Source organism: Micrasema longulum, unplaced genomic scaffold (genome assembly GCF_059751315.1).
Source record: "Micrasema longulum isolate JH-2025_06_02 unplaced genomic scaffold, ASM5975131v1 h1tg001763l, whole genome shotgun sequence".
Taxonomy (NCBI): domain Eukaryota; kingdom Metazoa; phylum Arthropoda; class Insecta; order Trichoptera; family Brachycentridae; genus Micrasema; species Micrasema longulum.
In genome coordinates this window covers 163,768-176,462 of record NW_028278938.1, presented here as the reverse complement: position 1 = coordinate 176,462, position 12,695 = coordinate 163,768, and the positions used below count along the sequence as shown (strand labels likewise).

At 34.2% G+C, this 12,695-nt stretch overlaps 1 protein-coding gene across 1 annotated transcript; it reads right to left on the bottom strand.

Moving 5' to 3' along the window:
• Window positions 1-1,152: 1,152 nt before the first annotated feature.
• Cyt-c1 (Cytochrome c1) lies at window positions 1,153-11,252 on the bottom strand. The gene is made up of 7 exons (XM_088237623.1): window positions 11,174-11,252; window positions 10,817-10,867; window positions 7,704-7,852; window positions 4,288-4,414; window positions 3,431-3,548; window positions 2,408-2,589; window positions 1,153-1,874 (listed from the first exon to the last, which is right to left on the bottom strand). The coding sequence occupies exons 1-7, from the start codon at window positions 11,240-11,242 to the stop codon at window positions 1,650-1,652; spliced, it is 921 nt and encodes a 306-aa protein (XP_088093749.1). The 5' UTR covers window positions 11,243-11,252; the 3' UTR covers window positions 1,153-1,649.
• Window positions 11,253-12,695: the final 1,443 nt, after the last annotated feature.

Genomic DNA, 12,695 nt, shown 5'->3' with positions numbered 1-12,695 from the left:
CAATCTTTTTGAATATGCGACCCCCTTAGGAGTAGAAAAATATCTGCCCCCCTCCCCCTAGGACCAGCTTTTGCCTTGTTTAGGTGGGGGAGGGGTCGCAGTTATGAACAATGCAAAAGCTAAGGTTCAGCGGCTCGGTGTGACAAAATTTTGATAGGAGTGCCGCAAAGTGTAGCGCAGCTATGGGTTTGTTTCATACAAAACAGTGAAAATAATGTTTCATGTTGTCGCAATGCGCTGTGCAGTGCCGTCTTGGCGCGTTTTGACCTTTAGACGACATGCGGTCTGAGTTATCTTCATAAAAATAAAAACCATCGTATTCCTGTATTTTCTCCCTAGGTTATGGCACTAGAGCAATGATTTATTTTTTGCACTACATATTTATCATTTTGTCTTTGTAATAAATTGTTTATTATGGGAACTAGGATCATTCCATTTAGTTTTTTAAATTTTTATTTAAGTACCAATAACGGTCACCATTTCACAAATTAAGCTGTTTCGTGAAGACATTAAAAAAAGTAACAGTTTAGTGCAGTGTGTGACCCTGCAAAATGTTTAGTTTTATTTACTTCTGCGCTTGGTGATTTAGTTTTTGTTTTCTTTAAACTATTTAATTTATTTTTGTGAAGCTATTTTAAAACGGCAGTTACATTATTTTTACCACCTCTATCGGACATACGGTATACAAATAGGATAACAATTTTTTTTAAAAGCAAAAGGTACCCGACATGAGATATTTCATTCTAATTTTGTTTTTTTTTTTAATAAAGAGTTCTTAAAAAACAAAATCGGTTCAGTTTTCGGGTGCGGAAAACGAGACTACAAAATGTCAATTTTAGTTAAGCATCATCAGTCCGGTGTACAGTTGTCTTTAAAGATTTCTGAAAAAAGCATAAGAGCTACGACTAATAATTTATTTTTATTACTAACTTTTTACTTACAAGAGATAGACTTCTCCCCTTTTTAAGTTTTTTGTTAGTAATTTTTTTTTTCATATGAAAACGGCACCGGGACATTGGAAATGGACAGAGATAATAATTTACAGTTTTTATTAGCTGCCAAATATTTTACAGATTCTCTAATCTGATTTGTGTTCAATTAAGGAGGGATGGGATTACTATAATTTTACAACCTAAATAATTGATCATATTATGTGTTTTAACATTAAGTTTTATTCAACATGTAATTGAATACAATAAATAACAGCGTCAAATATAAGTATGGTATGGGATAAAACAAGATTTTGCGGGAATCGTGGCATATAGTGAAGAATTAATAATGTAATAATATTTTATTTAAGGTCCTTTTGATGTCCAACATTTACTATTTACAATCCAAATTAAATAAAAATTATGTACTTATATAAACATATTAATTAAATACTATACAAACTAACTGCGATATTTAGACTTGTACATGAATTCACGAAGTGTAAAATGCATAAATTAAAATTTCATGGAAAAGAAGACAATTTTGAGACGTATAACCGGTACGGTATATACAAATGTTATCTGCTTATACTGAATTGTTTAACTTAAAAGATACAGAGTGAATTCTGTAATATCCATATTTTGAAAACCTTTCTCTAGACGCTGCTCGAGTTTAAGGACCAGCATTACACTACAGCAGGATTGATTTAAATGTACACTTTATGATCGCGGCTTGAAGGCGATCTTTCTGGACTTCATGGCGGTCCACTTGTGGCGGTAAACGTAGTACAGGGACAGCCCGATGACCGCTCCACAGGACAACACCTTGATAAGGTACACCTGGCGCACGTCGTGCTCCGGCTCTGAAGCCCACTTGAGGAATGTGGTGACGTCCTTGGCCAGTTGGCTAGCAGTAGGGGGGGTTCCGTCACTGTACTCTATAGCCTGTGAACAATAAAAGTACATATTTCTTTAGAAATTCACTAAATTATTATTAATTAATTCAACTTTATGGGTTTTACATTAATATCTTAAACATTCCTGAAATTTGTAATGACAAATATAAACATCAAATTTAGGCATACTGTTCTAAGGTATTTTGTTGTTGCGCCGGTAATATCTTTCAAGTAAAATTTTAAAAATTGTTCAGATTTTAAAAATAATGTTTCTTTTGATGATGGATTTTTTGTACATATTTTTTTATTAATAACAAATAGGAAAATTACATGATTTTATTTTGACAAAAAATTTAAGTATATTTTGTTCAAACAAAGTTATATGAACTTATTACCGGCGCAATGATGATTTCCCTTAACTATAGTAATACATTATTTAAAATTATCGGTATTCAAATTTTCTCGATGTTTATGGTTGTGGAGATGACTTTCCTTTTATTATAAACTAAAAGTAGTCAAGAGGTGCAAAGAAATTTGCTCGGCCGATGCTATGACTAATAATGATATAGAGGGAAGGCGTACCTCGTTATAGAGGGCTTTAGCCATAGAGATGGCACCTCCAGCAAAGTATGGGTTGAAGTACTGGCCATCCCTCAGCTGGATACCTGCCGGTGTGTCTGTGTAGCCCGTCAGCAGAGCGAAGATGTAGTCCTCTCCTCCCTTGCGAGCTGCCACGATGTAAGACAGATCTGGGGGATAAGCACCTAAGGAAACAGAACGCGTTAGACAATTTATATAAAAAATTAAAAGTACACAATACTAAAACATATATTACTTTCGAACATTTTACAGAAAGATTGTTACTTCATAATAAAGGTCACTGATTAAACAATCTTATTTATACTTTTTAAAAGTGAAAACAACATAACTTAATTTTTACAAATAAAAAAGGACTTTTGCTCTTAAATGCCACCTAAGAAAGAAATATAAATTTTCATAACAAAATATAAAAATATAAATAAATATCTTAATACAATAAATGTTTTGCAATACAATAAATATCTCAAAACACAATCTTTCATTCCCAACTCTCAAAACAGGATTTATTTTAATTTTAGCGACCAGGTTACGTTGTGACTGACATATCTAGACTGGTGGGAGACTAAGCAAATTTCTATGTGATATACAAGTGCAAGCAGGAGTTGTACATCATGATTTTATATAATTGTGGGAATAAAAGAGTTTGAAGAAATATAATTTAAGTATTAGGTAATAACAATTGTATGAATTTAAGTTTTGTTTGTATGATTTACAACCCCCGCTTGCATTTGTATATTACATAGAACTTTGTTTAGTCTATTACCAGTCTGGCGATGTTGGTCACGACGAAACCCGGTCAAACTGGTAAAAATTATAAATAAAAGTGGAATAAAACTATATACTTATTTTTATTATTTTAACATATTGATGTGTTTTTATAATTGTACCAAAATAATAAAGCAAACATTTGTAGTTCTGACAACTGTATGTTAATTGTAAAATTATTTAGGTGACATGACATATTTTAACTAATCTTTGTAAAATCTATTTTTTAGAAAGTCCTACCATTATTTGCAGCTCTGGCACCTTCTTCATTAGGATATGGTGACGGGAAACGATCTGAGAGCTTTCCTGGCCTCATGTAATATTCGCCAAGTTCATTGGGTCCATCTTGAATCATAGCCTTAAAAACAAATAAACAAAATAGATTTTGATGACAAATATATTGCCATAATAAGGCAATTTAGACAATTTATTTACATGAAATGTAAGGTGACATATCTGTTATGTTTATTTTTTTATTTTTATGTATCATATTATCATCGCTGCGATTTTTTAAAGTATTGAAATTTCTAAATTAGACCGCTCACATCGTCACGAGTTCAAGTCGGTGAGTTTTTCTGACATTTAAAAAGAGAACCCCGTACCCTTCAAAACACACTAAACATTGCTATCTGGAAACCGGAAATTTATTATAACACATAATTGATTGGCTAATCTAAACACGTGTTCATTTCAGTTTATTTTTATTGAAACTTATTTTTATTATTTTTTTATAAACTTTGCCGTACAATTAAATGCTCTAATCGTTACTGCGTGTGAGAAACATTTTTTTTATATCTAATTTCCCGTAGCACTGAACTTCTTTAAGCAATTGGTGAAAGTGAAATTACTAATTTTTACAAGCCTTTCACAATAGTAGTCAATTAATTATATATTTAATAAAATTAAATTAATACAATGCATGGTTATAAAATTAATGCAGTTTTAAATTTGTTTACAAAATAAAAAAATCATAGATGGTTTGCTTTTAATACTTATTCTTAAATATTTATCTTAACCTTTTGAGGGTTGTATTTTCTCAGGGTTTACTGTATTTAATTTATCTGAAAAATAACAATTTGATAAAAACTAAATATTACCTCCCCAGCTTCAGCTTTAGCCTCTGCTTCAGTGTGGGAGACTCCAACCAAGTTACGGTAAGCCAGATATTGTAGGGAGTGACAAGCTGCACACACTTGTTTATACACTTCATAACCACGGCGAATTCTGCGGCAAAAATTATTTTCCAATAAATAATGTGTTTTAAATATGTTCTTTTTATTTTGGAAATATGCATGTATATTATCTTCATTAGTCTGGTAACTTCTCTTAATTTTCACCTATAGAAGTCACCACAGTGGATCCATAGAGATAAAAAAGCTACCATTGTTAAGGCTATAATTCAGTAGCCACATAGCTTAAAGTATGAAAAAAAATTAGATGAACCCCATATTTTAATATGGCCATTTTGAAAGAAGCTCTAGAGAGATATATCCTTTTGTTACATAAAAAAACATTAGATTTTAGCATGTTTTATGTAATAAAAAAAAAAAGTCTGTTTTGTAAAAAGTGACACAATATACTCTTTTGCCATTACACTACCGAATTCTCACATGGGAGTATACAATATATACCGCACCGCCTATTTTGGGGATTACTGGATGTACCATTAGTCAATAGCTTTGTCACTTAGGGACAAAACTAACTAACTAAAACACACTAAAGGGAGCAAAATATCTTTGAAGAGAAAAAGTCTTCAGCGTGACTCCTTACCAGAGCTTGCCAAAAGAAGGAGATTTAATTATAGTATTCCTAAAGATGTCAGGCTCAGGAATAGGTGATCTCCCTGGATCATAGTCAATTCAAGGAGAGGTCGCTGTGAACTACGCAGTCTTAAAAAGTTCAATCAAACCACATAATAAATGCGCTGTATGTGGTGTGTTTCTATGTTGAACCGTACATAAAAACTGTTTTGAGAATTGATTTATTTTCCAGTTTTAATTTTTTTTTTCAGTTAAAATAGTTTTCAAAACATAATTTTTGTTCAATAAAAATGCTGATTTGCTAGGAGAAATTCAAATGAGTCTTTAAATCTCAGAGGTACATTTGAGTTCCACTGGGATTTTTTTTCCTTATAAATGTGTATCGGACATCGCCGCTTATGTAGAGAAAGGAGGCGAAAGGCGGCCCACAGCGCAGCGATGCGCGCCGAAAATTAAATATAATATCAAGCCTAGCGGCCCTTGTTCGGGCTCGTAGACGCGAAAGCTCCAGAGATGATAGCTGAACCAGGAAAAAAGCTCGACTGAGCGTAGAAATATTATCGGGCCCCCGGCTGCGGCTGGAGTTTTGCGAATTGGTCGCTAGCAGCGCCATGACGTAAAGAACTATACAAGTGTTTTTTAAGATAATTTATATGTTGGTTTTTCTCATTTATTTCGGCTATGAGTCTCGATTTTGTAATCTAATAAGCTGCCCCTTTAATAAAGACTCTTAATTATGTCACTTGTGGGGGCAGAAGTTAGAATATCAAGACTCTAGCCACAAATATGTATAGGATTGTGAGGTACTAGGCCTTACAGGTCTCTGGCTGGGAGACAGCGGGAATAGCAGCTGCAGAGGCACTCCTATTCTACAGTTCAACTATGTGTCGTGTATAAAATTATTTAACTACATTTATGCTAATTCTATAATCAACCAAAATCCTGAGTTAGTCATTTTTGATGCCTTGGTACATTGAAGGTTAAATAATAATGAATATTTTATGATGACAGATTTTTTCATAGGCATATATATTTTTATATTGACAGCAAAAATAAATTAGTATGGGTATTTTGTCAAAATAAAGTTATATAAACTGAATGACAAATTAAAAACACTTTTAAAGAAGAAAGTTCACTTAACAGATATTACCGGTGCAATGACAATATGTAATGTACTATCTACATAGATTGAGGTTATTTACTGTACAAATTATTTAAAACTATTAGGAAATATGGTCTGCAAATTAAAATATTTGGATAAATAATAAGAACTCAAATATTTTTTTCTAAAAAAAAAAATTGAAATAATTCAAAGAAAAATTAGCTAAAAACACTAATGAATAATTGGCCATAGTCATAATTGGATCTATTCCACATAATATACAAGATTGTGTTAGGTTTATGCTCACATGTAAAGCAATAAATTAATAGTACTAGCGTTCTTTTGGTTCTCAATAGGTGATACATGCAACATAATCAATTATGTGCATAAAAAAACATTTTTCCAAAATAAAACAATCAAATTAGTTAAAATTTTTGATGGAAGGTCATTGTAATTTTGTAAAATATTTTTTTTAATTATTGGCAAGGTGACACATTAATCCATTAAGTTTTAAAGACCAATAACCCGATTCATTGCTATCACGACATAGACTGTCCGGTCTTTTTTTAATTTACCTAAATATTTCCATTTTGGGGCTATTTCAAAATACCTGTTGTTGCCGCAGAACGCGGATATGTCAACTTGGCGGCCCATCCTGGGGCCTTTCAATATAAATTTAACATAGGGACTTCAGTATGTGTAAGCGAGGTACTACCTCCCCAATAAAGACCAGTATTTGTCGCTTTCGGGGGTGGTCATCGCCATACTGAAGCATGTATAGACTAGGAATCATTTAATGTAATATTATTGACTGCCTACTATGTTATTTAATGTATCCAAATAAAAACTTGTTCATTATTCTGTTTGAATGTTGATCGCCGCGCGGTCGGCGGGAAACTGCGGCCGGGTAGCGGGAGGGGGGCGTCCTTATATGTGGCGCGAGAGAGACCGATAGAGTGGGCGAATGTGCTCGCTATCTCTCTCGCCGCGTGATTGGTCAACCTAGCACCGCCCGCTATTGGCCTAGCATCGCCGCCGCACGGCAAAATGTATTGTGTATATATAGCCTCACCAGGCAAATAATAAATCAGTCAAATCGTCACACCACTAAGGGCTTATACTCTCCACCTCGTCTCCCTGCCTCGCTTTAACCGGACCTCGCCACCACCTGGAATATTCGACCGCCGCTACCCCTGGACTTGGAACTCGGATACTCTTTGGATTGGATTTTGGACCCCGGATAAATTAGACCCTTGACTACTTCCCCGGAACACACCCCGCCGTTCCTGCCGACGGAGAGATACCGGCCTTACAACCCGGTTGCCTGCTTCAGGATTGCGGCCGCCAGTGCTACTCACTAGCGACCGCGCAAGGGATTTCAGGCAGCGATATCTCCCCCAGAGCTTATCGTTCGTCGGCCGAGACATTAGCGCCTACAGTATCCAGTTTTTGTGAGTGGCACGATTGCTACGGAAGCCAGTGATCCGCCGCGTCTGTTACACTTGTGCTAGAAAATGGGAATCAAGCTGTGATAGACAAGTGCTTGAACCCACTACCGTTGGACCACAAACCGGTTCCCTCACTACTTTTAATGTTTGCCACAATTTTCTATAGTAAAGATAAAATATATTGAAGGATTTTAGAAACATACCCACTATGGTCATAAGATTGCAAAAATCCATGGTGGGTCCACGGATTGTGTGGAGGGTGCACTTCGGTACCCGAGGCACTGATTGACTGCTCCAAGGCGTACCATAGGCCACCCACGCTGCCCCCCACCACTCCCAGAGATGTGAGCATCTAAAAAATAAAAATAAAACATGCGTACATGGGAAGTATGAGCCGAATTGTTTTTTTTTTTTGCAGATTACAAAAATGATATTGAAAAATCTGTACTACATCAGTTTGTCACTGTCATCAAAAATGTAAAATGAAAAAATTGTTTGATTACATTGATAAATGACAATGTTTCTAATGTGCAAAAATGCTCTCGGGCGGGACACGAATAGATGAGTATAAATACATAATTCAAAGTGAAAAGGCCAATCATTTACCACTGAATTTCATCTTTTTCGATATTCTGCCATACTCTATTAAAACGGACAAAATTATTATGAGATATTTTTATACCTAAGATCCTAAAATTACATTCAGGAATCATGAATATAATTTATTTACAATTATTCACATTTTTTGTGGGTAAATCGCCAAAACAATCGTCACTAACAAATATATATTAAAAAAATACATTTTATCTTATCTCACTCTTTTAAGATTGATAATAAATAATTTTATTAATTACAGATGTTACCAAATGTATTAAAACACTATGAATATTTTTTTACAAATTATAGTTAACACTTTATCTAGTTAGGCACATAAGAGTGGTGAGATTAGTTTAGTTTAATAATTAAACTTTTTTTTTACAAACATGTTTCTCATACATTGGCGGGCATTTATGGTCATGCGGCAGTTTCGTTCAATCAACCAATATAAAAAAAATAATCTGTTTTTTTTAGTATTAAACAAATTAGGGTCAATAAAAATAATGAGAAAATTCAGTTGTTTTTTTATTATTTGTTAATCAAAGTAAGCTGAAAATTTTATTTGTATATATCGTATTATCATTGCTATGATTTTTTTAAATTTTGTAACTAAACCGCCTATGAAATCAAGAATTCAAGTTGGTGAGTTTTCCTGTCATTTAAAAAGAGAACCCCGTACCCTTCAAAACACGCTAAACATGGCTACTCGAAACCAGAAATCTATTGCAACACATAACTGATTGGCTATTCAAAACACATGTTCACCTGAACCTGTGATGTTTCAAAGAGTTTCATTTTTATTAATTTTTTGTACATTTTTAAGAAATTTAACTGGATAATTAAATGCCTCAATTTTTCCAATTTTCTGTAGCACTGAACTTACTCATTGATCAAAAAGCAAATAATGGAAATTCAGATATTATTGCCAAATAAGAGTTGCGGCGAGTACTAGAATTAAAATTGATGATATTACAACAGAGATGAAGATTTTTGAGAAGGGGATACTGAGATCTTGACATTTACTTGTCATTAGCCACCGTTAAACTACTGGGAATTTTACTCAATTCTGACCTATCTCTTGACGCTCAAATTAGTAGGACGATAAGTTCATGCTTCTACCAGCTGAGACAAATTAAATGCATACGCAAAAATTTGCCGGTTGACGCCGCCCGTCAATTGATAAATGCGTTTGTAGTGTCTAGAGTCGATTATTGTAATGGTATCTATGCAGGTCTACCAATGATCAAAATGACTCGCCTACAATCTGTATTGAATGGCGCAGCGAGACTTATTTTCGGAATCTCTAAGTTCAGTCATATCACCCCACTACTTCGGGAACTACACTGGCTACGTTTTCCACAGAGGGTCGAATACAAACTCTGTTGGCTTATGTATAAGTCACTGCACAACTCTGCTCCGGAATATCTAAGGGAACTATGCATTCCAGATGAACTAGCTGACAGGCGTCTCACCCTTAGATCAGCTACGTCTACGGCGAGAGGAAAAGTTATTATACCTCTACGCAAACAGCGCACTAAATTTAGTGAACGCGCATTAGCGGTCGCAGGCCCTATGGCATGGAATGCTCTCCCAGCAGAGGTGCGAGGCTGTGAAAGTGAAGTGATGTTTCGGAAAAAACTTAAAACTCACTTGTTCTCTAAATCATTTGAATAAATCCGTAGCATGTGACAACAAAATAAATTGTTTTAATTAAATTACAAATTTAAAAGCTTCAATTAAATTAATTTAACAATAGAATCACTATGTAAAGCGCCCTTGAGGTATTTTATTATGAAAATGGCGCTATATAAGTTATCCATAATAATAATAATAATAGCTGAAAGTGGTTATTTTACACACTGAATCATTCTGAGTATATTAGAATATCCATATTTTTTCAATGATTTCATCTGTTGGTTGTTACGAAGTAAAAGGGAAGAAATGTTTACTGGTGAAAAGTTCTGCATATGTAAGTAATTTGAAAAAAATCCCTAAAGCTATGGTTTCCTAGAGAGCAGTGCTGTCATTAAGTGGCTGTCACGTGACGATGGATGACATCATCAAAACATTGCCTATACAAACCAATGGCGCTGGTTTCCTAGAGAGCGTTGATTGAGAACAGAACGTCAAACATCGGTGGCGTCATTTGCAGGACGGCTGTCATAGCGGTGCAAACAGCCGACTGCTGACATTCTCAACAGACAAGTTCACAGGCGCGACATGTATGCACTGAGCAAGTGGCTATTGTCCTACTGTCCTATCCGTGCGCGTTCTCACAAGAACAATGCAGCCGTGCGCGGTGGTGGGGATAATCCATTGTCCTGCTGAGATAGCCCGCCTGCCTATCTCTCAGCCCATTGTCCTGTCTTCCAAATTGACGTTTAAATGAGGACAATAGGTTCGATAAGACAATATTGAATTGTCCTCGTGTGACTGTTACTTCAAAACAGTCTTGAAAAATCATTATTAAATGTGTTTTTGAGTTCTAATCTAAAAAATCTGATCTTACGGCAAATTAATTCTCTCATCTTTTCGGCTCATAATTTAAATGAATATGACTTGAACAGGGAAAACGTTTTTTATGATGATTTTCAAAATCATTATCTTCCATGTTTATCTGAACTGTCAAATGCCACTTCTAAAAATAAAAATAAACACGAAATATCACTCATATCTCCAACAAAATGAAAAATCTAAATAAAATATAAAATATACATACATATTTCTGTCCTTTGGTCCATCCTCTAGCGGCGGTAGATAGTTTACTGATCTGAAAAAGGATGGTTAGAATTAGGTAAGGAGCTTGTTACATAATAAAGAGGTTATGAGAAAAATAATTCTCAAAGCTCACCAATAGCGTAAAAAATTATTACATTGTAATATTTACAGTAATAAGGATAATGTTTTATAATTAAAAGTCTTAAAACAAAACAAAATATAAGTTATAACTGGAAATGGGATAAAAACAGACGTTTAGATATTACAACACCAGCTGTGCGAAATGATCCTCCGTTTAAACTTATGACAAAAAAATACCCCAAAGTACCCAAACATATTAATATAACGACGAGCTTACTTGTTTAATTGAAGAACTATTGGTTTTCAGGAGTCCAGCTCCGCAAAACCTACCAACCGCGGCCGCCATGATGGGCAGTGGATGTGGAAGTGTCTGAAGGGAAAATTAAATATTGATAAACCACAATTTCTTGACACAGAAAATAAAAAATATTATTTATCACTGAATAACTCTGCGGTCTAAAATATATATTGGCAAGACATGAAAATACAATAACTTTTCAAAATTCGCAATGGACATTACCTAGAAGATAGGCTTTTTAAAAAAGTTGGCAGCATTGGAATTGGAAAAATGTAACGTGGTTGTTAAAACCATATTTTCGAAAAAACCCACTTGTAGGTAGGTAGGTACTGAATTCATAAAAGCTGGGGAGAATAGTGAATTTGAGGATTTAAATAAATATGTTTTTGTCAACCCGACGCCAACGGCCGACGTGTCACCTCATATAGTACGACGCGACGTAACGCTGAAACAACGTAGTATATATCCCCACACTACGTTGTATAACCCCCACAATTCATCACATACAAATAATATAATCACTAGATCCTCAACACATAGACAACTTAAACATATAATACAAACTAATACCACTATCGGACAAAGGGATTTTGAGTATTATTCTATTACAATATATAACCTACTTCCACTATCTATTAAAACAATTAGTAATGAGAAAATGTTCAAAACGGCTATAAAAAATGGATAGTGGAGCTAGGTAGAAGTAAAATGAATTGTCTCATTCGCCCATACCAATACTGAATCAACTGCTGCACAACTATATGGCTTATGTTAGATTTTTGTTATTTTCATTGTGTGTTTTGTAATATAAATAATATAGATGTACATAAATACCTTGTTTTTAAAACTGTCTGAATATTTGTTAATTATGTTTGTTTTTTTAAGTTAGTCTTCTTTGTTTATTCTCAAATGTAATTTCAAAAAAATAAATTGTTTAGTGACCTCGGCACGGGAAACCTCAGTGAGATCACATTATTTTTATTATTAATTATAGTTTGTAAGCGAAAAATATGAATAAATAAATATCTTTGTGTCTTCTGAGGTTCTGAGTATACTCATTGAAATGGTATATTTCAGGGGAATGTGCGGTAAAACTACGCGGAAATGTCAACATCCGTACATCATGTTAGGCTGAGATAAGCATCATGGACAAAATCAAGAAAGAAGTTCTGCTTTGGTTTAGACATGTAGAGTGAATAGACAACGAAGGAACAGCTAAAATAATTTAAGGTATGAATTTCGATCGATGCAGAAAACAAGGAAGACCGGGAAAGACATCATGACCAAATTTGACAAATGCTTGATATACTTTTTAAAGGTATTTGCACAACAATATTTTACAATTACATCCAAAAATGAAACAGGGTATTGTCGTGTTCAAATATTATTTCCAGAGTTTCTCACAATTGCCACCGGTGGCAGCACGTTACGGCTTAAGAATTTTAATTAACTTAAAATGTGCTTGCGTTAATACTCCGTAATATTTTATTTTTTTTGTTTT

What these genes read in the sequence shown, in the direction of transcription:
- Cyt-c1 (XM_088237623.1), bottom strand. Translation starts at nt 11,242, where the DNA reads ATGGCGGCCGCGGTTGGTAGGTTTTGCGGAGCTGGACTCCTGAAAACC. An exon ending in GGACCAAAGGACAGAAATAT is followed by an intron (nt 7,853 to 10,816) that starts GTATGTATATTT and finishes TTTATTTTTTAG; the next exon opens with ATGCTCACATCTCTGGGAGT. An exon ending in CTAAAGCCCTCTATAACGAG is followed by an intron (nt 1,875 to 2,407) that starts GTACGCCTTCCC and finishes TATTGTTCACAG; the next exon opens with GCTATAGAGTACAGTGACGG.